Below are 27,563 nucleotides of genomic sequence, written 5' to 3'. Positions count from 1 at the left end.
CTGCCACCAGGAGCCAGAACACACACACTCCACCCCTCAAAACAGGGATTGCAGCAGCTCTGTGCAGAGGCAGCTAAAAAGGAGCCAGTAAGCACCCAACTAACACAAGGATTGCCATTTAAGTGGAGCAGAGGGCAGGTCACACAGTCTGCAAGGTAAGAGCAGCACCACCTCACCTGGTGTAGTCCATGATTGTGTTCAGACGATGTGCTATAGTTAACACAGTACATTCTTCAAACTGAGACTTTATAGTTGACTGTATCAGCTTATCTGTCTCGAGATCAACAGCAGCTGTGGCTTCATCCAGAACCAGGATTTTGGACTTCCTGAGCAGAGCTCGTGCCAGGCACACCAGCTGGCGCTGCCCCACACTGCACAGATGGGAGGGAGCATGGGGAGAAAAGTCAGAATGAGTTTTGAGCATTCATTGGTACTCATTTTGAAACCTGGCAATTCCTTGTCCTAAAGGTAAGTTGAGTCTCACTATTTCCCTGCAGAATATCTAACAGCATCTGAAACTACATCCCTCTCAAATCAGGTCCTGGCAATGCAGTAGGAGCATACAAGTGGTTTCAGCATAACTGCAGCAGGGCAGTGGTGAGGACTGACTGTAAATGGTTTCTACAAGCTCAACTATAAAACTCTGATAAGGAGCAAATAGCAGGTGAACAGCTTCCTTAGAATATTGCTGCTGCTTAAATGCTTTCCAAGGCTGCCCAAGCTACCTTGCACTCAAAGTATTTCTTAAAATTATTTGAAATTCCCAACTCAAGAGCTGAAAACATGTTGAATAAAACCTAGTTGGTTGATTGGCTGGTCACACATTAAGAATTCTCCAGCTGCCTCCCCAGATTCTCACACAGGGCTGGGGCATTACAACTTGCCCAAGCACACCCATGATTCAGTTCAGCACACAATTTCTTTGACCTACCTGAGGTTCTCACCACCCTCAGCACACTCATGATTCAGTTTATCAGGAAGGGATGATACAAAGTTCTTCAGGTGAGCCAATTCCAAAGACCTCCAAATGTCTTCATCAGAGTGTTGGTCAAAAGGATCGAGATTCATGCGCAGAGAGCCAGAAAACAATATTGGATCCTGCTCAGGGAGAGAGGCAACTGACAATGGACACAGAACATGGCAAGGGCTCCACAAATACTTCTTAGATAACAAAAGGAAACACCATGTACAGATGCAGTTGCAAGCAAGCTAATATACTGAATTTAGGACTGAGGGCTCATTTTTTTCCAATAAAAAGTTATTCTCCCTCACTCTTATTCTTCCTGGGGGCCTGATCTCTTCCCTTTGCAGATTCTTGCAGTCCAGACCTTTCCATTAGTCAGTATCTCATGAATTCAGAAAAAAAACCCCAACAAAACAAACAAACCAAAACACCCAACCCCAGCCAACTTTCTTTTTACTGGACCTCTAAGCTAAAAGAAAGGCCTTCCCTGCTCAACCTTCTGTCAGCAGGGACTGCCAGGTCATCTTTTCACTTCTTAGGGAATTACCACCTGTAAATATTTCTAAACTCTTCAGCTGCAGTATGAATTAAATTACTCCTTTTTTTTTTCTCTCAGACAGGAAAAAATACTACTTTGGAAATATTGATGCAAAACAATCAAAAGGAGAAAGCACAGTCCCCACCCCAGATTTCCAAAAGAGGTGGTACAGAAAACCTTTTTACAGTGAGCTCACTTGTTTTTGCCAGTGTGCTGCAATGGTAATTGAAAACATCACAGTTGATGGTCTTACTTTGAATCAGAACAGGCAATAAAGGCTACACAGTAAGAACAAAAACACTTGGGACTAAATCCAGTGCTCATAAAGCTGTACTTCCAAATGTTTAGGACTATCAAACCCACAGCTGGCTGGGCTAGACTGGGGTGGTTCCTGTGCGAGACCAGCACTGATGGCACACACTCTGCCCAGGTCACAAGGGGATCCCAAGCAGGTGCTCAGCTGGGATCAGCCCTTCCCACTCTAAGTGAGCAGCTCCTGAATCCAGAGGCCAAGGTTTTGCTTCCACAGCATGGCTCAGCCAAGTTCCTACTTGTTACCTGGCACAGGCAAATTGAAACCAGCCTAGGGAAAAAAGCTTGGTTTCCAGTCCATGGAAGGGCAAGCTGAAGTGACTGAATTTCACAGCACAGATCAGAGGAGGAATAACAATTTTCTCCTCAGTACTTTAGGGAAGGAGCACTGCAAAGAGTGAAGAAGTTTAGGTAGTGGCAGGATTTTGCACCTACCTGAGGGATGATGGTGATCTTGAACCTCAAGTCATGGAGCCCTATCTTGGCAATATTAATCCCATCAATAATAATTTCACCTTCAGCTGCTTCATTAATCCGAAACAAACCCAAAGTAAGTGAGGATTTTCCAGCTCCTGTTCTTCCAACTATTCCAATCTGTTGGGAAGAAATACAAGAACAACTAACTCTGGGAAAGAGTTCAAGCATTTCCAAGCATTTCCACCTGAAACCAACACACTGCCATAACTTTTGGGGTTATCCACACACCAAATGCATTCAGTTTCACCCTGTATGTTTTACTTCCCAGTTAGACTGAAGTCTTGATCAATTCTTTCCAGATATAAAAGACTGGTACTTTGGTTGGCTGATACACTTCTTGCCATCTGCACATTCTAACCACTTGAGGCAGCATTCTGCCCGTATTTGTAGGCAGAAAGTGTGCACTCAGGAGAAAAATGCCCAGTTGGCTACCACAAATAAGGAAGCTGGATAGTAGATCTCTCATAGCTACCTTTTATGCTGCTGTGCAAGACCACACTATTAATAGACATCAGAGACTCCACACAGGACTGGGCAAGGAAGCAGGAGGAGAAACACACAGAACAGCGTGGCCAGATGCAGAGAATCTGCTCTGAAGTCCCATTTTTTCCTGCAGTCTCACCCTGCAACTTCTGCCTCACTAGATCAGGCCTCCCCCCTGTACTGTAGGCTATTTTCCTGAGACTATAATTAACTTAATCTCGCTGCAACCTACTCATCTTTGCTTATGGCAAACAAATTAGCAAAATCTCCTGGGAAGGGGAGACCAGACAGGATAAACCTCACCTCCCAATGAAACCAGGCCAAATGATACTTGGCAGCCCCACATAACAGTGTCTCCTTATCTCTGATGCAGAACACACCTCGCAAAGGCTGAGAGCCCACAACACCTGCAGTTACAACGGGGCTGATTCCACAGAAGCTTTTCTAGCTCTTAAGAGCCCCAGACACAGAACACAACAGGGTTAAACCTCTCTTCTGCTTATGCATGCAGAGCTGGGAACCCAGCACCCTGCCATGAATTCAGGCCTTACCTTTTCCCCCCCGTTGATGGTAACGTTGATGTTTCTCAGGACCAGGTCCAAGTCCTCGCGGTAGCGCAAGCCGTAGCCCCGGAACTCCACCTTCCCCTCCTGGGGCCAGCTGCTGGCTGGGGCTGCTTGCTCAATGCTCCACTCAGCCTGCAAGAGCCACACAGACACCTCTGAGCAGCTGCTTCCACCAACACAGGCTCAGGGGACTCAGATTGCATTCAAGAAAAATCCTTCTTCAGGGATAATTTGCAAAAGGAACTGTGATGAGGAGAGGAGTCTCAGGACAGATGAAATGGTGTGAGTGGCCAAGGGCTTGGCTATCTCAAGTCCCACCTGCTGGATAAACTTCCCTCTTGCCAGTGGCAGAATCATGCAGGCAGCACACATTCAGACAACCTGTCTGTACACCCCACCATGGCAATGAAACTTCTGGGGCAGCCACACGTGCAACTAGAAGCAGTTAGGCTGAGACTGTGCACTAAAACATCCATAAGCTGGTAAAAAGCTGCTTCAACCTCCATAACTTTTGGGGTTATCCACACACCAAATGCATTCAGTTTCACACTGTATGTTTTACTTCTCAGTTAGACTGAAGTCTTGATCAATTCTTTCCAGATATAAAAGACTGGTACAGGGGTGAGAAAGGAAAGAACATACCCCACTGCATTCACTGCCAAATAAAAAGGCTTTTACATGTATAAACACTGGTCTGCTACCACAACTTAAGAAAAATCTAGGAAGGGTCTTCATAATGTTTGGTTGCAAAAGTAGTGACCCAGGTCAGGTTCAAGTGACAGGCAAGGCAGAGAGAAGACCCAGGGAACTCTGTAACCATAGAGGGAACAACTACACATTAAGTGAATTATGTGATTTGAATAAAAAAAAAAAAAAAAAAAAAGACCTTTTTATTCCCCACACCGAGTGCAAAAAGAGAAACACAAAAACATGATGTTTGAAGTTTTAGGAAACCAAAACATTTGAGCTACCCTACTGCTTAGCCTTGAACACAAGAGCCATTTCCTAAATAGCACTGTGTAAATACCAGTGGGAAAACCACAAAAGCACCAACAGGAACTTCCCACTGAGACCCAGCCTGTCCCTGGCAGGCACCCACAGCCCTGAGCTCTGTCCCACCCCTCAGCTCAGAGCACAGGCCCACCCTCCAACCACTCAGGGGGCAGCTGAGACCTCAGAACAGGGCACTGGCTTCCACAAGCGTGGTGGACAGCTCACTGTACCTCCTTCTCCATTTCAGCATATTCTTTGACCCTTTCAACAGCAACAATGTTGGTTTCCAGCTCGGATGACATGCGAACCAGCCAGTTCAGGTACGCTGTGATCTGCAAGGAGGAAAGCAGTCAGAGAGCAGTTTACACTGAACAGCTTACCTGCAATAAATGAAAAATGTGGAACAACCAAAGCACTGCAATTTCAGGCAAGATCTTGGCTAATCAGTGCTGGACAGGAGGAAAGCCTAAATGCCTTTGAGATGCACAGGATGAGACACCCTGGCCACATCCCCTGACACAGGGAAAGCAAAGAAGAAACTTCCCAGCATCTTCTCAGATACTACTTGTAATGATTATTTCCTATGTTCTTTATATTAGTTTTCCATCCAAAGCCAGATCAAGGCTCTGACTTTCTGATGCAGTCTAACAATTCAGAGGTTTTGCTGTTTTTAGAAAAGGCAAATTACCTGCAGTGAGTAGGACACTGAGAGGCCAACCAGGCCTGCACTGAGTTTGTTGCGTGCAATCACTGCAAACAGTGCTGCAAACAGGACAATGCAGTTCCCCACGTACTCCAGACGGACTGCCAGCCACCTGCAAGGCACAGACACATCTTTCCTGTACTTCACCCAGAGATCAGAGATGTGGACTACAAATGGTCTGTTACACTTTTTTTTTTTTTGTAAAATTAATAATATGGCATGTGTGTCCTGCGAGTGACACAAGCACTGCAAGATGTTTGAGATTCTGCTTCAGCAGTGTGTCAATCTAGAGGCATCCAAAATGAGTCTTTCAGGTGCATAAATTCCTGTCTTAACTACAACTACTTTCTGAACATAGGGATCAATAAAACAAAACTTTTAAAATAATACAATCCAGAAGCAAGGCAGGAACTCTCAGAAAGGTGAGAGATTCAGAAGTAGTTTTAATTTCATCACAGAATTTCAAACAAAACATCTCTGAAAGGGATTAATCCACAGAGACAAGCATGCCAAGAGCTGTGACAGGTAAGGAGCACAGCCAGCATCTTGGGACTCTCGCTGGTCAGAGTGACCCCAAGATGTGTTAGGAAGTCTCTTTTCCCAGCCTGGCAGTCAAAGAAGGAGTCAGAACTCTGCAGTTCTCATTCTCAATGTTGTTTATTGTTTCTTATCTATAAAATTCTTTCTCCTGTCCTGCCAAGGTCTGCTCAGCAGGACAGTCAGAGGCACTCTGCCTGCCCCCAGATGGTGTTATCTTTTTATACTAAAAACTACATGTACAATGTTTACAATTACTTCCCAATACCTATCACCTCTGTTGGACAGTGAGCTTCTACTTTAAACCAATCTAAAAGTGCCACCATCACAGCAGAAGGTGGAGGCCAAGAAGAAGAAGGAGAAAGGCTGGACATGCCTAGGTCCCTCCATCTTGTCCCCTAGACCCCCATTCTAAAAACCCCAAAATCTATTTTTCACCCCATGATAAATTCACTATCATTCTACTTAAACTGTTGTGGCTTGCAGGTCTTCATCTAAGGCTGGTAACTTGCTCCACGGGTCATAATCAAAACCCCAGGTGTCTTGGGCTCTGTGCCAGGGTCTCTGAGCCCCCTGGCAGGGGTCTTGGCAATCCAGGACAGCCAGAGGGACGTCCTGAATTCCGACACCAGCAGATCCACGTCCTCCCCAGCTAGGTGCTGCTCGCTGTGCAGCCCCAGAGGTACCTGTTGGCCACAATGCTGGGGTAGTAAGCCTTCTGGTTCTCATCCACCTTCCTGTCATTCTGGCGGATGAAGCGTTTCTGCTCCTGGAAGGCGCGGATGACGCTGACCCCCAGCAGGGTCTCGTTGAAGTGCGAGTACACCGGGGAGCGGCTCACCGACTCCAGGCGCTTCAGCTGCCGCGACGTGGCCACGTAAAACCTCTGCCAAGCAGAGCAGCAGAGTTAGGGTCACTGCAGGAATGGGCCCCCTGTCGAGGGAGTGACAAAACTATCCTCTGTCCCCTTAAAAAGGAAATAAACCAAGAAGTTTCTCTCCTGGATGAGGTGAAAGGCATCTCACAAGAGCTGGGGGACTTCACCTCCAACTTAAGGATAGCTAATTGGACAGGAGCCAAAAAGTCCTGCCTGGGCAATTCACTAGAAAAAGAAGAGAACAAAGAAACTAATGGCTTTTGTGAGGTGTTTTACCAGGGGCAGGAGGGCCTCTTGCACCTGGATTGGTTTTTCTCTGTAGAGAGTTTGTTATTTTGCCTTTTCTTAAACCTTTTTGTTTCCAACACTGCCACAGGAGCCATCCTGCTGATTTTATGCCTTCTAAGGTAGCTGAGCTATCTTGGGTGTGAAACAGATCTCCAAGAGCTTATGAGACCTGCCTCAAGGAGACTCCTATTTCAGGTTCCACCCAGATTGTGTCTGGAAAGACAAGGGGAATCATAAACAGGTCCCTGCCATCTGGGCTGTTAGTGACACAGATTCAACTTACTCGTGGGAAGGCACACCTCCTCCAACACTTTCAGGCCTGAAGGACCATGACATACAGTCTGCTGCCTTTAAACAACTGCCAAGCAACCCATCTCATGCCAGAGCCATTTTCTCCTCTTGCTTTTATCAGGAAGTTTAGTTCAACAATATCTATACGCACATATCACCACTTTAAGGTTTACTAATGGAGCCAAAAGGATTTACAAATTCAAGAGCCAAAGTCAAATCCCAGCTGCTTCTCTTCAATCTGTGCTCTTCCAGTTTCTAGGAGTGAAGCCAGAGTGAAGCAAGCACACCCTGCCCACACAGGACAAGAGTGAATGAAAGGCTGCCACCCACTCTATTGCTCTGTAGACAATATTCTGATGAAACAGGCACATGAGCAATACACACACACACCCCTCTAAAGGCTACTCTCACGTTTGGAAAGCAGTCTTGGAAAAGCCCATGTTTTCCATATTTGGGCCCTGAGCAACAAGCTGTGCAAAATTTGCCACGAAATCTAATGGCATTTTTATCAAGTAGGTATTAAAGGATTACCCTCTGCACGGAAGTCATTTTGCACTTGACAAAGGAAGGAAATGCTGTGCTAACATCAGATTATCAGTAAACCATGCAAAGCACAGTTAGTCAAGCATGAGTCAAACCCAGCACATTAAAACCCTTCCTCACACAGGTAAGAACACTCCCAAATCACAGAGGATGTGCCTGCTGGTCCTGGTTCCCCCAGGGAACACCCTTTACCTGCACAAACAAGTAGACAAGTCCCAGGGGGGGAATGATGACAGCAGCTATAGGTGTGGCCAGCAGAATGATGATACAAGCCCCAATGACATTGAATGTGGAGCCCATGAACATCTTGATGATGGGTGGAATGGTGGAGTCGATGGTGTCGATCTCCTTGGAGAAGCGGTTCACCAGGTTCCCGCTGGGAGTGCGCTCAAAGAAGCTCATGGGGGACCTGAGCACGTTGTGCAGCAGGTTGAGGTGCAGGTGCTGTGATGCAAAGATTCCTCCTATTGACACCACCATTGAGTAGCCAAACACAGCAATACCTAGAGAAGGAGACTCATTATAACTGCTGCCACCTCTCACACAAAGCATTTTCCTCATTCTGGCATCATTTAGCATTAGCACGTTGTCACTACAGGACACGAAACAATGTGAGGCACATGCTGCTGTCCTCAAGGTGAAAAAAGGGAAGTTTGTTTTCTGACACTAACATTTATAGATTTCTAAAAGTGACAGTGGACTGGAGGGTGAAAGTGCCACCTCTCCAATAGCACTGGACAAACTAACAGTCTATCAAATTTCTCTTCTTCTATAAAAGAATGCAAACCAATATGTTATTTACAGAAAGTGGGTGAGAAAGTTTGTTACAAGAAGGTTTAAAAAAAATCTTAAAAAGTCAGGGTGACAGTATGTATCTAGTGCAATAATCCTGAGAATTTGGGCACACTTCAGGTAGACTCAGCAAATATGTCAAGTGGTTAAAAAAAAAAAGTGAAAACATGACATTTCTTTCATTGCTTCTCCATTACAAAAACTTGTGTAATATTTTAACACTTTCCCTGAGCAAAAATCACTGAATTTGCTCTTGGTATTTGTTTTTTTATTGTGGGATTTTCAGGGCAGTTCTGAATTGGGGTACTTGGGGTGTTGGGTTTCATGGCAAACAAACTCTAAACCACAAAGAGGACACAAAACAGAACATCACTGCAGCAGCCTCCCCACAGTGCCCTGGGTGGAGCCCCAGGGCAGCTGAGCCAGGCTGGGGCTGTAGGGAGGCAGCACAGCCACAGCCTCCTGTGACAAAGTGCCCTGCAGACCAGGCCAGCAGAGTCTGCTGACAGGCCAAGGAGACTCTTCTCAGATCAGACACTCTGTCAACAGTTCTGACTCATCAGCCAGCAAAACACTTCTCACTTCGAGAAATTTCATTTACAAATGAAAGGAAAAACACATTTTGTAACTGAATAATTGCAAAGGTTGGTTTGCTTGCTTTTTTTAAATTCAAGTTTTTCATTTTTCTATGAAGACACACACTCAAATCCTTAGCAAAATGCTGCTGCAGGCACCAAGAACATTAGAAACACTGAACCAGCAAATCTTAAAATACACAAAACCAAGCAAACCTTGAGAAATTCCCAGTGCTCCATACACTCCCAGTCTGAGAGTTGTGTTCTGCTGTGTCCCATTGATAACAGGATCATCTGTCCACAAACTCAGCCAGTAGTTGGAAGACAAGGAGGCTATATGGTTACACATAAAGAGGAAAATGGCCAAGAAAGACATACAGAGTCCAATTGCTTTCATGTAGTCCCAGTACACTGATGCCTTTACCTGAAGAAAGAAGACAAAAAGAAACACTCATTTGGCAGCTAGGTTTCAAAACCAGCAACTCCCCCTTGCCCAGCACCTATTTAAAGTCAGCATGTCTCCATGAGGCCATGAAAACACAGCAGCTGCACTCCAGAGAGCCACTGCCTGGGAACACAGGCTGCAAAGCATTCTGTGGAGACATGCCAAATCCAACACTGCCTCAGGCAGGCACACATCATCCCTCCCCTGTCATCCAAGGGAAGGGAGGAGTAGGGAGGGACCTGCCTGAAGTACCACAGAGCATCAGTAGCAGAGCCAAAAACTTCACTGAGCAGTTCCAGTTTCTGGCTCTCTGTACCACAAGATTACAAAGCCTTGAAACCAACCCTTGCTCCACATGGCTTGTATCCTGGGATCTATCTTTAACCAACAGCAAGCAATCCAAGCTTGGATTCAAGCAACATTGCTAGGAGCTGTAACTGCCACTTTCCCAGGAACCTCAGTCTCAGGTTTCCCAAAAAGCCCTGGGTACCCTGGGATTAGATACTTGTGTCTACAGTGGAAACTTGGCTTAAATTCATCTGAGTCAACTGCAGCTCCTTACTGAAGGGCAGTTTTCATTAGGTCACCTAATTTGTCACAACCTCTCTCCAAGAAATAGCTGCAAGGTTTTCATTCCTCCTCCTACACTTTGATGTGGTCAGGGCCATCATCTCACAAGTTTTGTGTTGGCATTCTTCCTGCAGGCAAACATGGGGCTCAGGTTTGGGAGCACAGGGCACAGCAACACTTCCACCAAGTATTACACAACAAGCAGCAAGCTCAAGAACTCACTCAGCCCGTTCTCACAACAGTTATGTGGCCTTCAGGAGTTATTTTCTTCTGAAATAGATTTTTCCAAAATTGAAGAAGGGCACAGGAAGTGGGAACTGGAGCCTTACCCTCCCAGTCTTTGCTGTGTCAGCCTCTGTCAGTTTCCAGGAATTCTTCTCAGCAAGTGGCTTCTGCAGCTCTGCTGTGCTGCTCTGCTGCTGTGGCTTCCCAGTGTCTCTGCTGTATGTTGAAGAGTTACTGAGCTGCCTGTTTTAAGACATTTAATTTTTAATCTTAGCTTGACACAGGACAGGTGGTACCTCACATCTAGGCTTTGACATTCCACAGCTTCCAGCCAGTGGTTTACACTCCTATGGAGATGTCCTAACCCCACCACGGGGCCAGAGGCTCCCTGAGCCCCCCTTGTCCCCTCAGGACACTCTCCCCCCCTCCCTGACAGCACTCACTTCCCAAGTACCCATGTCCAGGTACAAGTAACAGTCACCAGATAAACAAGTCTTGGTTGCACAATCACTCCAGAAAGAAAAATGCTTTGTGACCATCAAGACCAGCCTTTCCAAACCCCATCATCAGCACAGCAGCTGCTGGAGTGTGAAATGGGTACCTGCCCTCCCCCCAGAAGTGGCCATTTAACTGCCAGGCACTCATCAGCTTCCAGAAATAGTGTCTCCAGAGCCCCACAGGAACAGAGGCACTATTAGAGCACAGCAAGAATGAGGCATAGACCAGGAGATGGTTTTGGAAAGGTGTAATCAGAGTGATTGCAAGCAGAATAGCAGCTGCATTAGGTCAGGCTAAAGGTCCCCTTGGCACTTCATCCCATGTGACAGCAGTAAAATGCAATGCCCTGGGAACACACACAAAGGCTGCACTAGCCAGTGAAACACTCTCCTTCATGCAAGCCAAACACAAATATCTTGCTACAACACAAGAGTTTCTTCACATGGAAAGGAAATCACAAGAGCTGCGTGTGCAGCCAGGGATGTGCATCAGTGTGTGCAGCTGCACTGGGGCTGCAGCCCCAGGGTCTGGGTGTGTGTCTGGGTGTGCAGCCAGGGATGTGCATCAGTGGGTGCAGCTGCACTGGGGCTGCAGCCCCAGGGTCTGGGTGTGTGTCTGCAGCCAGGGATGTGCATCAGTGTGTGCAGCTGCACTGGGGCTGCAGCCCCAGGGTCTGGGTGTGTATGTGTGTGCAGCCAGGGATGTGCATCAGTGTGTGCAGCTGCAGGGGAGCAGGGGAGCTGCAGCTGCAGGGTCTCTCTGTGTGTGTGTGTGTGTGTGTGTGTGTGTGTGTGTGTGTGTGTGTGTGAGCAGCCAGGGATGTGCATCAGTGGGTGCAGCTGCAGGGGAGCTGCAGCCCCAGGGTGTGTGGGTGGGTGGGTGTGTGTGTGGGGGGGGGTGTGTGTGTGTGTGTGTGTGTGTGTGTGTGTGTGTGTGTGTGTGTGCAGCCAGGGATGTGCATCAGTGGGTGCAGCTGCAGGGGAGCTGCAGCCCCAGGGTGTGTGGGTGGGTGTGTGTGTGGGGGGGTGTGTGTGTGTGTGTGTGTGTGTGTGTGTGTGTGTGTGTGTGTGTGTGTGTGCAGCCAGGGATGTGCATCAGTGGGTGCAGCTGCAGGGGAGCTGCAGCCCCAGGGTCTGTGTGTGTGCACACGTGAATGGGCATCAGCCCCAGGGGCTCAGGTGCCACAGGAGCCAGGGGCAGCTCCCAGGCACAGCAGGGACTGGGCCCAGCCCCTGCAGAGCTGCACCTTGCATGGACACACAGAATGGATCCCAGAGCAGACCTGGCCCTGCCCAGGCAGAGAGGGGCTGAGGAGGTGGTGCTGGGTTTGTGGGTGTCAGGTGCCTGCTGGAGCACTTCCCACTGGACCTGGAACCACAGAGCAGCACAGCTTTGCCTTTCTCAAGCTGCTGGATCCAGCAGGACATACATTCCTTCTAACAAATGCCACCACCATCAAATTACTCTTTATCCACATCTGAATGACTGGATTGAATGGATGGGGGGCAAGAGGAAAATAAAAAATAAAACCACACACCTGTGCATCAGCTTTCCAGGGGCTTCATTCACAAGGCCTCCATTTTCTATAGGCTTGCCTTCCTTTGCAGATGGACTGTTTGTATCTGAGAGGGGGAAAAAGCAAACATGAAAATGGTTAGGCAAAGAGACACATTTCATTTCAAGCATTCATTTCAAGCATTTCATTTCAATCCTAACTGCCAGTTGCAGTCTTACTCTGCAAACAAAGCAGGGAGCACAAGTATTTACAGACAATAACAGAAATCTGACCAGGTGAACAAATCAGGTTAGTTCAACTCCCAACAGGGTTAATTGCCAAGACAGGGAACATTTATTTTTCTAGCAAATGTAGGTCAGTAATAATGTAACAATTATGAGGACATATTTTATGTTCAAACATGCAACACCAAGTCACATGTCACCCACTCCATGAAACAAACCAGCACCCCAGCCACTCCTTTTCAAAGCATAGCTTCTACAGAGTTAGTTATAAATTACTTTTGTTTTAAAATGCATTGAGAACTCATTCTATAAACGATGGAGTGAAGCTGTAAGAACAGCAGCCATGTGCTGGTAACTTTGAGTCTTCCTGCAAAGTTGAGCAAGAAAAATGTGCAAAATCCTGGTGTTTTAGGCATCTGCAGGAATCAGATGACTTTGAGGAAGAGATCTTTCCATGAGATCTGTTATCCCACAACATCCTGCTTGTACCAAGATGCAGCACACATGAGACAAGTGCCTAAAACCCTCCAGAAAACCTGTCAGCTTGAAACAGAAACCTTTTCTGAGTAACTTAATGCAGTGTAGTAGAGTGCCATGAGTAAAACTAGGTTCAGCTGATGTCAATTCTCCCTATAAAAACCAATTGTCAGACCCCTATAAAGTTAGCTGTCAGTAAATGGAACTCTATTTGCATGTATGGAAGGTAATTTGGAATTTGCAACAAAAGTTCTGTGCTTTTAAAGGATCTGTGCATAGTTCATGCAAAGGCATCAACCTGAATATGCTCAAAAGATATTCAGGAAAATTTGTGCAGATCTACAGTATGACATTTTCATGTTTTTATACAAAAGCAAAATATATGTATGAAACAGATCATCCACACATTAAGTGTGGACTGCTGTCCTTTCTGTGTCTGGAAACTAAATATTGGTTCATTACTCTGAAAACTCAAAAGTAAATTGTTCAGCATGGTCTTAAAAAGACAAAAAGACAAAAAGCAGAAAACATGAAAAAGTTCAATTATTTACTTATTTATGTGAATAAGATCAAACCTAGATGGGACTGCTGGTTATTTCAAGCCCTTGACAGCACTTGTTTTGAAAGGTTCCCATATGAAAACCAGCAAGCATTCCAGCAACATACTGCTTTAGAACATTGCTGAAGAAAACAAAACCACAAATAAACCATCCTCCCACTAAAAGCTCAAATTTGATTTCATGTTGTAGGCTATGGACATTTCTTGCTTATACTGCATTTAGCTCTGCCAACCAAAAAATGCTCAAGACTGCCACAGTAAATCTGACATATGCACTCAGGGTATAAGCCCAGTAGTGAGGGTTCTGCTGAAAAAAAAAGCACCCAGAAATGATAAAAGGGAACAGCAGTGAGCAGTGAATACAGATTTGAGAACTAAAGGGACCCTCAGGGTTCAATCCTGAATGATGCTCCTCTTGGGACACTCACTACACTTCTAGGTCCAGGGTGTACCTATAAAACAAATTTAAAGTTTGCCCATGGAAGCCTCTGAGACACAGAATTGCTGCCACACAGCAACTGCTGCAGCTCACACAACCAGGGACAGGCAAACCATGCAGATACCTCCTATGCACAGATAAAATTCTTCTAATAGTGACTCAGCCTCTTGTAAATAAACTGCAGCTACTCATGTTACTCCAAGGCAAGCACTAATACAAAGCCCACATGGCAAACAGTTACCTGTTTCCAGAGGTTGAATTGTTCCTTCTAATGAAGAATCTGACTCTAAAAGCATATATAATTAACTTTTTTCCAGAACACACTCTACCATTTTCAATCTTTACAACCTCACATCCAAACAGAATAACCTAAACCACAAAACCCAAGGCAGAATCAAATTTGCTGAAATGGACCTATTTTTAACCCCAAGCCACAAGCACAGTGTTCCCACACAGAGAAGAAACCCCATGAAGCTGAGGATGGCAAGGCAGCACACAGGCAGGGGAACCCTCAGGAAGCCCAAAGGGAGAGGGAGGAGGGGAGGGACCAGAGCTGCAGCCAGACTCAGGGGCTGGCTGGGAGGAGAGGCTTTCCCACCCTTGGAGCAGCAGATGCATTCCTGCCAGAAAGCACCAACCCACTGTGTTCTCAGGCTGCCAACAGAGCTCCAGACACAAGGGAGCCTCCCTTGGAAAGTGGGAGTGCAGATAGCCTCCAGCCAAGCCAGCCTGGCTCCAGCTCACACTGCTGTGCTCCTCCAAGAGCCTGTGACTCTCAGCAGCAGTGACCTTTCACACATTCAGTAAACATGAATGTTATCCCTATGAATCAGACAAACAGTGCCTCTACTTTTCACTTTTTACCACTGGCAGAAGATCTCTTGACTAGAACTGATGAACAAATTAACTGCAAAGAGGCCAACCCTGTGATAATCCCCTCCAGATAACCAGGGTGGCACTGAAGTTAGAAGTGCCTCTTATGAGAAAACTGCAGAGAACCATGGCAAAAGTTAAAGCACTGGCTCACTTTCCAAAAGAAGATTCAGTAATTAAATGGAAAAAAAAGTAATTTAGTTTAATGAAAAGGATTTCAAAACCGACTTTTCCACAATTGAAAATGGGAGAAGACAAAGACTAAGAGAACAAGGCTATTAAATGAGGCAAATCTTCACATTAAAGTTAACAAGTTAACTGCCTAGGGAAGCCTAGAGAAAGTTAATTTGCCCGTGAATTTCACATGCAACAAGTCTGACTGTGCCCCAGGTAGCTACAGAAGCACCTAGAGAACATACCCAGAAGTTACCCTGCTGCCAAACTCGGGTCACACCTTCACCCCAGCCAGCAGAGTGCAGGCACCCCTGGCACTCCTCAGCAGGAGTGTCAGCAAATCACCTCAGGCAAGCCATGAAGAAAACAGGCTGGAGGCAAACACTAAGTTCCCCAATTAAAATCCAATACTGTAACTGTCTGTAGATAAAGGAAAAACAAATCTCAAGTGTATTCCTGTAGCAGTGCAGCTCTACAGCTGTTTTGTAAAGCAGAGGCAGGAGTCAAGGACAGCAGCGAGAACACTGAGCTGCTTCCTCCTCCTCCCCATGCCCAAAGGAATTAGTTGCACAAAGAAGACACATGTTACAGAGACAGGAAGGGTGTATAAACCCCAGCTGGCCTTTTGCAGTCTCACTACCATTTGAATTTTGCACTGAGAGGAAATTTTACTACAGATCTGATACACATTCTCCCAATTTTAAGAATGTGTGTTTAACCTCACAACCTTCAACACCCTCAAGAAATAAGCACCTCTACCTATACAGGCAATCACAAGAACTAGCAATTTAACTTTCCTATCAGTACTGCTGGTTTTCCTGTGACAGGACGCCCTTATTAACAGCACAGACAGCAAGAGGGTTTATTGGTGAGCTTACCACTGTTCTCCATGGTTTGTTCAGCATTAGCATATGTACGAAGAAACTCAGCAAAAGCCCCATCTTGCTCCAGCAGCTCCTGGTAAGAGCCCATCTCAGAGATTTCTCCATCAGTCATTACCAGAATTGTATCCATCTGAGGCAGGTAGTTGATTGCATGGGTTACCAAAACCCGAGTCTAAAAGGCAAGAGAAAAAAAAAGGGTTTCTGCAATCTCAAATTAGTGAATACCATGGCTGGACTACTGCTCTTTACTGCTTGAATTCTGTGTACAATAGAACAGTAATGAGGGACAGGCATGCAGAATTTTAAGAGAACATTGTCTTGATTTTTCCATCAAATGTTTTTGAATTACAGAAACCAAAGTACCTTTCACTAAAAAAAGTCAGTGCTTTATAAAAGTCCTCTAAAAATTGCAGAAGGATCCTTTCATTTTTCAGCTGTTAGAAACAGAAGTCTAAATATGCAACTTGACAAACTTGGAATCATTTGAACTCAGGCAAGAAAAAGCATTCTCTAGAGACGACATAACATACTTTATTTTTCAGGATTCCTTTTGGTCCAATAACTTTTTCAAAAATATGTTTCCCAACATGAGCATCAACAGCTGATAAAGGATCATCAAGTAAATAGACATCTGCATTGCAGTAAACTGCCCGAGCAAGACTGACTCGCTGCTTCTGTCCTCCAGACAAATTCACCCCCTGAGGAAACAAGAAAACAGGAGCTTTTTTTTACAGCTGAAAGAAAATGTCTTACTACAGTTTATGAAAGACACAAGTCACAGGTGGTTTATTTAAATCAGAGGAAATTCAACATTGCATGAAACAGATCTCCACAAATAATTTCACTACCGCAACAGCATAAGCAGTCAGTCACAATCCTCTTGCAGAGAAACACATCTCTTCTGATCTCACTGTCAGTGAAGGGCTAGCCAAACCAAAAAATAATGTTTGCTAGTCCTGAAAAGCAGTTAATCCTGACTGAGTCACCTACTCAGTACATTCAGAGCTGCTTTTCTTCTCACCTGTATTTCTGCAGTGCTGCCTCTGATTTAAGAAACAAACTCTGCTCCCACTGCACCCTGTGACTGGCCTGCTGACCCACAAGATAAAGCTGCACCTTTGCTGCACGTGGGGCTGTCAGCTCTGAGCCCAGCTGGGAGGACAGCCCCTGCACCCAGCCAGAGCACAGAGCAGGGGAGCAGCAGCTCAGAGAGCCCCCAGCAGCCACAGCCCCTGCCAGCCCTGGTGCAGGGACAGCAGCTCCTGCCCCACAGCACTGCACCATCCCTGCACGTCTCCAGAGCCCACAGCAGGCCTGCTCTGGTAACCAAGGGCCAGATTTGGGCTGATGGCTGTTTTTGTGGATTGTGATTTGGATTTTTTGGAAGGACTGGGGTTGAAGGCCTGTTTGCTTGTTTTGAACAAAACTGAAGCGTTCAGAAGATTTTTCTCTTCTTGTTTCTGTATATTTTTCTGCTCTATAACCGTGGCAACTTAAAAACAATTAAAAACTGTCGCTACAAGATGGTTTTATATTTCTACCTGAGCACGGGTTTCCTCCCCTTTCAGGCTTAGAGAGAAGGAAAACACACTGTTCAAGTCTGCCTCTTATTCTAGAGGATTCCTGCTCTAAAAGTTTTAAAATTCAATACAACTTTGAGATAAAGTAAAATAAGAGTCACACAGCCTTAACTACCAAGCAATAGCACTGTTATGGTGGAGTGGGCACTGAAATACCTTTTCTCCAATTTCTGTTTTGTCTCCTGAAGGAAGAATCTCTACATCAGGCAGCAGGGCACAAGCCTCAATCACACGCTTGTAGCGGCTCTCGCTCAGCTCCCTCCCAAAGATAATGTTATCCTCCAGGGTGGCATTCTGGACCCAGGCTTGCTGAGGAACGTAGGCTACAGAGCCCTGCAAGAAAAATGAAGTTCAGTACTTTAGCACTGCCTGCCTCACAAAGCCCTGCTGTGCCTTGACTCCCTGTGCAGACTCAGTCTAATCACCTCACAAATTACCTACGGTCATTTCCAAACAAAGCCCTCCTTGGGCTCCCACCTCCTCCAAAACGTTATTTTTATAATCCTCTCTACAAGTGAAAGTAACAAAGTGCACTGGTGGAAAATAAAGGGCTTCAAATGAAATACGATTAACATAAACCTGGAGGAAACATTTGTTTAGAGGACGTTTGCACAATTACTGCATGTCAAAAGTCATTACTTCTTTCACATAATTATAAACTATGGTCTGCACAAAAGAGTTTAATCTGGAATGCAAATGTTTAACAAATGCACCCCTGCCAAGAGATTTCTGCAGAAAGCAGAGGAAGTGGTTTTCATATAAAAGTCACTTCAAAGGAAGAGACTGAGATAATGCAGAGTATTTTGCTTTGAGTATCAGCTATGTCTTCTCTTTCTGCACTCATAATTAGTGACTCAGATCTCAACTACTTTATTTTTCCACAACAATTCTGAAGGTGGCCAAACCTACAGTCTTTTAAATGCAACAGATTTGTTTTGCTCTTAAAGTAATTTTATTTCCGGGTCATTTTTTCTCTGTTATCTGTGTGCAGCTCTGATGTCTAAAAAAGAACAAACTGCAACACAGCCTTTCCCACATTCTGGTGTCTGGGTGCACCCTCTCCTTGTAATTCTCTGATGTCTGAGAAGGCAGAGCCCAACACTGCTCTTCCTCAGAGAATATGTAACAGGGTCTCCCCATCTCATACCCAGACTCAGCAGAACACTCATCTTTGAGTGCTCCACTGTTGTATTTGCCTAAATCTGACACCAGATTTGGATGCTGTTGGGTCGAGGCTTAACAGGCAATGACACAGAGTGCAGGCTAAAGCATATACATGGTTTGCCAGGAAAGCAGGCTAAAAAGTGCATTCATTTGAAAGGCTGCCTCTTCCCTCTTCACACCACTTGGAAATCTAGAACCCCTCTGGCAATACCCACAAACAGCTGAACGACTCTGCAGACGTGTCACACCTTGACAACCACGTAGCCTTCCTTTTTGTCCATCTCCCCCAGCAATGCAGACAGCAGTGAGGACTTTCCACAGCCAACTTGACCAACAACAGCCACCAAGGAGCCTTCAGGAACAGTGAAATTAATGCTGAAATAAAGTGCACACAATTCAGCCTTGCTTGCTGGCACACCCCAGTAGTTAAAAGTCAGTTGAACTGCCCATCCAACACACAGACCATCAGTGCTTTGTGAACACCCTCTGCAAACACTGACTCAGCACTGAAGCTGTAACTGCTTTCACTCAGAAAGCACCTAGCTCTCCTCTTACTTAGAACACAGAACATAATATGTAATTAGGGAAAAGGGAAGAAAATAGAAAGAAAAAAAGCACTGTGACCCAGTCTTGCCAAGGTTTCTCTCAAGTGTTCTATGAACACAAATGTAAATAGAGCAGATTTTTGTCCCAAAGAATTTGCCATTTAAGGTCCAAGTAAAAGCAGCCAAAGTCAAGGAAGGGAGCAGGGCACAGGGCAGACACAGCCTGTGGCTGCATCAGTGTTTGCCTTCTGCAGCCCGGGATCAGGGACAGCAGAGTGCAGAATCAGCTGTGAAATGGAGCCTGAGGACACACAAAGAGGAGGGAGCAGAGCTGAGAGGGGCTGAGCTGGCTGCACCCTCTAGATGGAGCTCAGCCCATCTGCAGCACACAGCCAGAGCTGCAATCCCCTGCAGCTCTCTTCCTTGATGCCTACATCTCCTGCTACCTCCCTTCATGCATTCCATAAAAGCAATAAACTGTAAATCCCTCCAGTTCCTAAAGCCCAAATTTAAAAAAAAAATGCATAGAACTGATGGGTTTTGTTCTCTTGATGGCAACAAACTCTTCTCCATATGTACTTTATAATTCAAATATACATCATTTATGGTGCAGAAGGATTATGGAATGGAAAAAAGAGCAGCAATCTTTACCTGTTCAGCAAAGGAGGATCAGTTTTGGCCCAGCTAAATGTTGCATTCTTCACAACAATGCATCCTTCAGCTGCAAAGAGAAAACTCATATTTATAAAAGTACCAATGCAAGCAGCTATACTGTGTGCTCACAATCCAAAGTCAATCCAAACACACATGGGCAGAGGTATAAAGTTACTTTTTCAGGAGAACAACAGCCCACTGCTTGCCAAACACTTGTGTTCTGCTTTTACTGAATTTAGCAAGACAGCAGAGGTCCCACAGTTACCCCCACTCAGGAACCAGGAGGTTCATGAACATCAGCCACACAGAGCTACCAACTAATTCAGCTGCATCTCGAGCACTGCCAAATCAGTTGTGGAGAGGAAAGAAACTATCTGAGAAGGAAGAAGAAACCTGTACATAATTTCCATTTTACAAACTCTCCTCTGTTTTCTGTCTCAAATTTATCAGCAAAACCCACCAAAAATGCAGTAAATTTGTTTTAGCAAGCAAAAGAAACCACCCAAAACCTGCAGACACTGATTGCAACAGGCAAAGACACTCACCCTCTTTGATGGGACCCCTGACTATGCTGTCTGGATCTAACTCCTCATGGGACAGGAACACCCTGAGGCGCTTCAAGGAGACACTGGCCTGCGTGGAAAAAGGATGCAAACTCTTTATACTCTGCTCATTCCCTTTATGTGCTCACTGTTTTGTGCCACATACACATTATAGCATTATCATGCACTCCCAATCCCTCCTTAAATCCAGTGCATAGTTGGCTGCATAGCCAAACTTTCACTTCCCAACTCACAAGAAATGTGGGTGATGTAAGGAACACCTATCCACCATAACTGGGATTATTTCAGCAGCACAGCACTTCAGACACAGGAACTGCAAGGTCCCTTCCAGACGTGGCCACATGTCCCTTGTGGTCATTCTCCAAGCAGGGGGATGTCATCTTTCCACCCTCCTGCCCACAAAGCACCTGTTAATGACTGAACTCTTACTTCTACTATGTTGCTGATGACCATCGGGAGCATGTTCAGTGGGAACCTGAGGATGTTGAACAATGCCAGAGAAACAAAGGCCTTCTGAGCATCCAAGATGTTGTTCTTGTCTATGGTGACATACACAGCAAACGTGGACAGGGCAACCTGAAACCAAGGGCAAAGGCTGCAGTGAGGGTCATGTCTTAAAGTCACCAAGTCAGGAGCACAGTGTGACAACTATAAATCAAAGAAAGAGCAATGTTCTGATAACTTTTTGTTCCTGACAACACTTTTTGCAAAACAAACACGTGATTAAAATCTGCTGTTGTAAAGAGAAGCTGATGGATCCTCTTTAAAAAGAGCCAAGTGCTCACTTTCCTCACACAGCAGAAGTGAAACCACAAACATCCCAGGCTATGTGAGGTCACACAGCAGCAGAGGGGAAGTAGAGGAATGATCACTGGTCTTTTTTCCTGATCTCTTTCAGTTTTAAGATACTCCCCAAAGTATCAGATATTGGATCAGTAACATATATTGACAGAAAAGTTAGAAGCACCCCAATACTAACCTGTTTTACAGTTTGTATAGACTACCACAACCCTAGATTTCCAAATACAGCCTACTTGATCATGGACAAGAAACTTGAAATGTTATTGCACTACAAAGATGAAGCTTTTTCTGTTGTGAACTGTTTCAGTTTCATACAGAACAAGAAAATTACACTTAACCATTGATATCATGAATCATTTTAAGCTATAAAAATAACTCAAAAAATCCATACACTCATTTTTTAAAATGTATATATTGAATATATACATTTTAAAAAATGAATATATTACAGTAAAATAAATCTAAGTAAAACCAGATGTTTGCTTTCACAACTATTCCCTTCATAGTGTTATTTTCCATGATAATACCCTCACACCTCAGTATATCACAAGATCCAGCTGCTTTTTTCCCCACAGACTGCCAATTAAAACAAGAAATCAAAGTAGATAAACTTCTGGCATCCTCCCTCCAAAAAGACTTGAAATAATGAGCTCCCCATCTAAGTCTCATCTAAGCACAGCATCCACTGAAGACATCAGTGCTTCTGTTAACAAATCTGACTGCTGTGAAGACATGCATTGTTCTGGGTGCAGCAGCTGACTCAGCTGTGCCTTGTACAGTAGCTTGTTTGTACAGCACTTAGTTTGGACAACCCTGTCCCAGGGAGAAAGCCCTCCCATGGAGATCAAAAACAAGACAGGGTCCAAAGAATAACCTCACAAGCAGCATGTCTGCACTCTTGTGTTAGCAGCAATGAGTCTGGAACACACCCTCAGCAGCACAGGGGCAGCAGGGGAGCACTGCAAAGCCAGCGGGTCCCTGACACTCTTACCAACACTGGCTCTAAACCCTGGCCTTGGAAATGTGAAGGAGTAGAGGAAATAAAAGTTTTCAAGGTCAAAAGTGCTTCCAAATAGGCAATAATTTTTTTAGCAAAACATACAAAAAGCCCCAAAAATCCGAGCACCAAGATGCTGAAGAGCAGCCTCGCCCCCCGGGCTGTGCCCCCGCAGAGCCAGTGCCACACACCCGCTGTGTGTGCTGGGACAGGGCTGCACATCACCCCAGTCTGCCTTCCCAGGCTCCACACCACAGCACTGGGGAGTCCACCTGCAGGGTTTTATTTAGAAATTTCATCTAATAATGTATTTATACTAACATAATCCCAGACTTCTTTTAGAAAAGCATTCACTTAAGAATGCAGCTGATGCTTCTCTGCCTTTCATCACGCCCCGAGCGTAATGTAAACACTAAAAATGTTTGCAGGGAAGGAATCTGAGGCTGGAAAGTACACTTAAACACCTTCAACTGGAACAGCACATATTTTATCCTAATGTAGTCATGGCTTTTAATTGTTTCTGCAGACAAGAGCAATGGCCCCTCGTTCCAATAGGGTCTGAAGCAATTTCGATGTGATCTCACTCTTCTCTCCCTTGTATTAGTTGAAATGTAAGCCAACCACAAACACAGCAGGGATGTTTGGCATATCATGGATTTTTTTTTTTTTTAAGTAAGAATTTGAAGCCATCTCAGGCCACACAATGGTTTTCCTTTTGCACATGGTTCTTACACAGATGCTGGGAGAATCCCAGCCAGGAGCACTCCTGGAGCCCAACATCCCATTCAGTCAGGAGCTCTTATGGAAGGACCTGCTGCTGCTCAGAAACACATTGAAATAAGGGATATTTTTATTCTCCTAAATCTGACCATACACTTCATCTTGGATTCCTCAAGTACTCTACTAAAAACAGGAGGGGATGCAGAGGAGGATTTTATTTTCCAGAACTTGGACATTAACTTCTAGAATACATCCAACCTGGGTGTTACTGAGTTTCAAAGAAAACAGTAGTGCTTTTCCACAGAGAAGTGGACCCCTAAGTGTTCAAGGACCAACCATTCTGGAGGGCATTTTGGCTCAACTCTTTAAAAGACAAAGCCAAAAGGAGTCCTCAAGTGCTGCCTTGGAAAGCACAATCCCAAAAAGGAGACAAGACTTCCAGATTTGTTTCACTTACCAAAAACGGAGCACAGACCCAAGTGAAGGTTGCCATTGCAGCAAGGTAAGCAGATTTTTTTAGGACTTTGAGTTCCTTCTGTCTGATCTCTAATACCTTCTCTCTAAAGGCTAATTCCCAGGCATAAAGTTTCAGAACTTTAATCCCATTGAGAATTTCATTCATCAGCTTAATTCTGTTGTCTTTGCTCTTCATTTGAGCCACCTAAAAACAACATTACAAAAAATAATTAACAGAGCACAATACTTGGCAGAACCTCAAAGTTCTGAGCTTTGTATTTTGCAATGGCAAATTTACCTCATTATCATCAAAAGCTTACTAGCTTCCCAAGCAGGAAATCTGAGATACTATCTGAACAAACAAATATGCAGAATTAACAAGATGTTTTAAACCAATTAAAAGAATGCTTCATGTAACTACAAATCCAAAGCAAGATCAAAACAAGTGTGGCACTGGTTTAAGTGTGATTAACCCTCCAACAGGGAGCCCTGGGACTCAGGTACAATATGCAGTTAAAAAATAAACCAGTGTAAGATGTGCAGCTTCCATCTAACCTTAGACCAAACTTAATTTTGCTTTATTTTCAGCACTGTCAATGGCTTTTTCCTTCTTCATCTCTCCAGGAAACAAACAAAATATGGAACAAGCCACACATCCTAGAAAGATGAATATTTCATTCATGGCCATTAGGTTCATTAGGCAGACAGTAGTTTACTTTTGCACTTTAGTTTTTAGGCAAGTTAAAAACTGAACTAATTCCTAATAATTCAATCAATGGACATCTCATGAAGCTGTCTGAAGTGCTACCTTGGTCTTCACTACTGCATGTTTTTAGACCATTCCACACAGATAAGCTGTAAGGCTGAAAAATACATAAATTTGTTTATTCTGAATACACAACACCTCTGACCTTTCTGTCCCTTCCATTTTTTAAGGGATAGTTAGAGGGATGGGAAAAACCTCCAGGAACAAGTCAAAGAATAGATGTTTCTTAAAAGCACTCTACAGAGATGCTAACCTGATAGGTTTTTGTCTTCATTGCCATCACAGCATTTATTGGAACCAGAAGGATCATGACAGCCACACCTGCCAGCACTGAAGGACCTAAATTCTGAAAAGTACATCATTGTAAGCATTTATTCAAACTAATTTTTTTTAAATCTTGGCTCAAATCACTGCATACATCACAGAAAATCATTCTGGATAAGGTTTTCAGTTTGGGAGAAGAGAAGGATCAAGCAGAGGCTTAGGTTAATATCTATATACTTTGACTCTGTAAACATACATATACATACATACATACATACATATATATATATATATATATACACACACACACATACACAGCCCTCACAGAGAAGTACATATAGATCAATCTCTCTTCAAATGTATCTCTATACACACACAAATATGTTGTAACACTTTGCACTTTTTGCTGATTTGTCTGCTCTTCTGAAGAAGAGTCAGCCCAGTGCTGTGTGAACCAGAAACAGCAACATCTGTGACTGAGCACAGAGCCAAGACCACTTTTACTTAAATCAAGGGACAAGTGAGATCCTCTAGGTGCTGCAGTCCCCCAAAGATAACAGTTCCCCTCTGCATCCTCCCCATATGAAGTCAGATGTGCAAATTCAGGACCTCCTGCCTTCCCTGCTGCCAGCAGTGACAAAAGCAGCTCTGAATGGCTTCTTAATAAACAGCACTGTCTCCTCACTGCTGCAGTGGCTGAACAACAGGTGTGTGCAGGCACAGAATCAGGGAAGCAGCACACTGCCAAGGCCAAAACAAGAAACAGCACACAGTGCTCACCCTCCACAGTAGGTACAGTGCCAGTATCACCTGCAGAGGGGCAGACCAAATCATGTTTATGTAGGTAGCCAAGTCCATGAATCTCTGAGCATCCACAGACATCAGATTCACAATCTCACCCACAGTAGAAGTCTTCCTAGCAGAATTTGTGATAACAAGTGCCTACATGCAGGTAAAAAAAAAACAAAAAACAATTAAAAGAGCTTGAGGACAGGCTTAGTCATTTGCATTTTCTCCACAGAAGAACTGCATCTTATAAATCACAAGTATTCATTTTCCTCCTTCATATTCTGTCTACCCTGTACATCCTGCAAAATCCAAGTTGTACAGTTTCAATCAATCAGCTGAGTTTAAGCTAATAAAGACTTAAAGTCAATAAGCAAACTTTGGGCTATGGGCTGGTGGTTTTATTTCTTGGGGGTATTGTTTACTTGGCTTGTTACTTGTTTTTGGTTTAGCCTAAGAAATGGAATCTTCACTTCTTGTGACACATTTTCCTCACACAGAGCTATCAGTCCACAGGTTTCTAAAATGTTCCAGCTTATTCTAAGAAGGCACTGCTGGTAAATCCCAAACAAAGCTGAAAATGTAGATGCATCTTTAATTTCTGCACCAACTGAAGCACTGCACACCCCAAGTCTAAATGAGGAAAGTTTTCTTACTTGGCAGAGAGAAGAAGAATGTTAAGTAGCAAATTTGAAAACTGCCCTGGCTTAAAGGGTTTTATTTATAAATTAGACATGCTCTTATTTCTCTTAAGAGTTAGGAATCAGCATACCAGAGTCTCCTACCTTATTACTCTGACTTAAGTGATGCATTCTCCCAGTCACAGACATTGCATGTTTGTAGTCACATTTAAAGAAACACCCACCTTTCTATAAATCACACCAACAATGGCTGTTTTGAGCCTCATTCCAGTTACAAAGCAAATATGAAAGTACTGGTGAAGGATCAGAGTCTGAAGACAGGCACAGACAAACAGCAGAACTGTATAAAAGTAGCCCTGCCAGTTTGGGGCAGCTTTGTTATTTACGAAGTTGAGCAGCAATCTGTGGAGAGAGAAATGAGTTCTCTTGATAGATGGAAAACAAAACCAAATGTCATGGCTGCACCCCTGGGTTATTCCAAGCATTGCACAGGTCATGCAAGCACCTGAAGTACCAAACTTAGATAAAACACTTCAGCAGACTTCTTGGAAACTGGAGATCACTTGGTATGAGCATACATCATTCCCTCCTCAAGGGACCAGTCTGAAACATGAAGACACACACAGCTCACATGTACAGCATGCTCTTGGGGCTGCACTGAGAAGCCTCACAGCCCCTGCAGCTGAAATACAACCACCTGCAGTTCCTTTACTTCTCAGCTCGAAGCAAAACAACCCTCCCAGCTCCTCAGCTCTGTGGAACCACATACTCTGATGTGTAGGCACAGAATAATTACAGGTCAGAACTGAGCAAACTCTCCTGCTAGTGCTGACTATGGCCCTGCCCTGCCTTCCCAGTGCTGAAAAGGAAAAGAAGTTAAACATTTATTGCATAATGTTGTAATTTGAAAACCAATGGACTGAAATCATGTTTGCTCCCTTTTATGACATCTCTTCCTCATGGTATTAGCTGAAGGCAAAGCAGTTTGGGGAGTGAAATACCAGCATGTTTTAAATCCTGCTCACATACTTGTAATACAATAATAAAGTATATGGGTCTTACTTCAGAATTTCCGGGCCTGCAAACATCAAGAGATCATGTGCAGCCTTAAAAAGGAAGCTCATGAGAAAATATGGTCCAAAGGTTTTGTATAACACCTTGAACAAAGATGCTTCATGGCTCTTCTGAGATGGTTTGATAATCAAAGCTTCAACCTCTTCTGTCACATCACCATTTGAGTCTCCTGATTTTTGCTGCTTTTTGGGTGCATATAACATGTTTGGTGGTTGCCTGAAAAAAGATCAGGTAGACAATGTAGCTTTTATTCAAGCATAAAGCCAACTGCAAAACTGTTCCCTGTACAAATGAGATGTAAATAAGCAGCTTATTGTGATTCTTAACAGTTTAACTGAGTTTTACTGTCAAATGTATTTAATCATACAACATTACTAAATGAACTGGCTGCTCAGAAATGGCTTTCTTTGCTTGGATAGGTAACATTCCTGGAAATCTCTCCCTTAAGGCTGCCCTGTGGAATGAGGAATAGAGCTGTAACACAAGCTTAAAGAGCAGAGGACATTATTATCCTAGAACCCAGTATGCTGAACTTTCATCAAAACCAATGCTTCACTGTGCCACCAGTTAACAAACTGAAGTCAGGTTAATGTCAAGACATCCCAATGGACTGAACACATTCTTTTCTTACATCTGGCTTATGCTAAACTGCATGCTCTGAACTTCTGAGGACAAGCTGGATGTAAAACACACTGTGTGAGCAAGCATACAATTTCCCTTCAATGAAAA

The 27,563-nt window shown here is 44.3% G+C and overlaps 1 protein-coding gene across 1 annotated transcript in view; it reads right to left on the bottom strand.

The window, feature by feature from the left end:
- The window catches only part of ABCC1 (ATP binding cassette subfamily C member 1), a 47,973-nt gene that overhangs the window by 1,614 nt on the left and 18,796 nt on the right, over positions 1-27,563 (bottom strand). The window contains exons 8-30 of the mRNA XM_059861513.1: positions 26,823-27,050; positions 25,985-26,162; positions 25,114-25,275; positions 24,323-24,415; positions 23,305-23,508; positions 20,759-20,905; positions 20,312-20,399; positions 19,764-19,833; positions 18,816-18,942; positions 17,560-17,736; positions 16,354-16,521; positions 15,818-15,995; positions 12,215-12,299; positions 10,284-10,422; positions 9,156-9,363; positions 7,765-8,075; positions 6,260-6,459; positions 5,022-5,148; positions 4,564-4,665; positions 3,326-3,472; positions 2,250-2,408; positions 932-1,098; positions 177-371 (exon numbers count right to left, since the gene is read on the bottom strand). Coding sequence (XP_059717496.1) covers positions 177-371; positions 932-1,098; positions 2,250-2,408; positions 3,326-3,472; positions 4,564-4,665; positions 5,022-5,148; positions 6,260-6,459; positions 7,765-8,075; positions 9,156-9,363; positions 10,284-10,422; positions 12,215-12,299; positions 15,818-15,995; positions 16,354-16,521; positions 17,560-17,736; positions 18,816-18,942; positions 19,764-19,833; positions 20,312-20,399; positions 20,759-20,905; positions 23,305-23,508; positions 24,323-24,415; positions 25,114-25,275; positions 25,985-26,162; positions 26,823-27,050 — 3,660 coding nt within the window. The remainder of the gene's footprint in view (positions 1-176; positions 372-931; positions 1,099-2,249; positions 2,409-3,325; positions 3,473-4,563; positions 4,666-5,021; positions 5,149-6,259; positions 6,460-7,764; positions 8,076-9,155; positions 9,364-10,283; positions 10,423-12,214; positions 12,300-15,817; positions 15,996-16,353; positions 16,522-17,559; positions 17,737-18,815; positions 18,943-19,763; positions 19,834-20,311; positions 20,400-20,758; positions 20,906-23,304; positions 23,509-24,322; positions 24,416-25,113; positions 25,276-25,984; positions 26,163-26,822; positions 27,051-27,563) is intronic.

Source organism: Haemorhous mexicanus, chromosome 17 (genome assembly GCF_027477595.1).
Source record: "Haemorhous mexicanus isolate bHaeMex1 chromosome 17, bHaeMex1.pri, whole genome shotgun sequence".
Lineage (NCBI taxonomy): Eukaryota > Metazoa > Chordata > Aves > Passeriformes > Fringillidae > Haemorhous > Haemorhous mexicanus.
The sequence above is the reverse complement of the archived record's forward strand: the minus strand, read 5'-3'. Positions and strand labels throughout refer to the sequence as shown.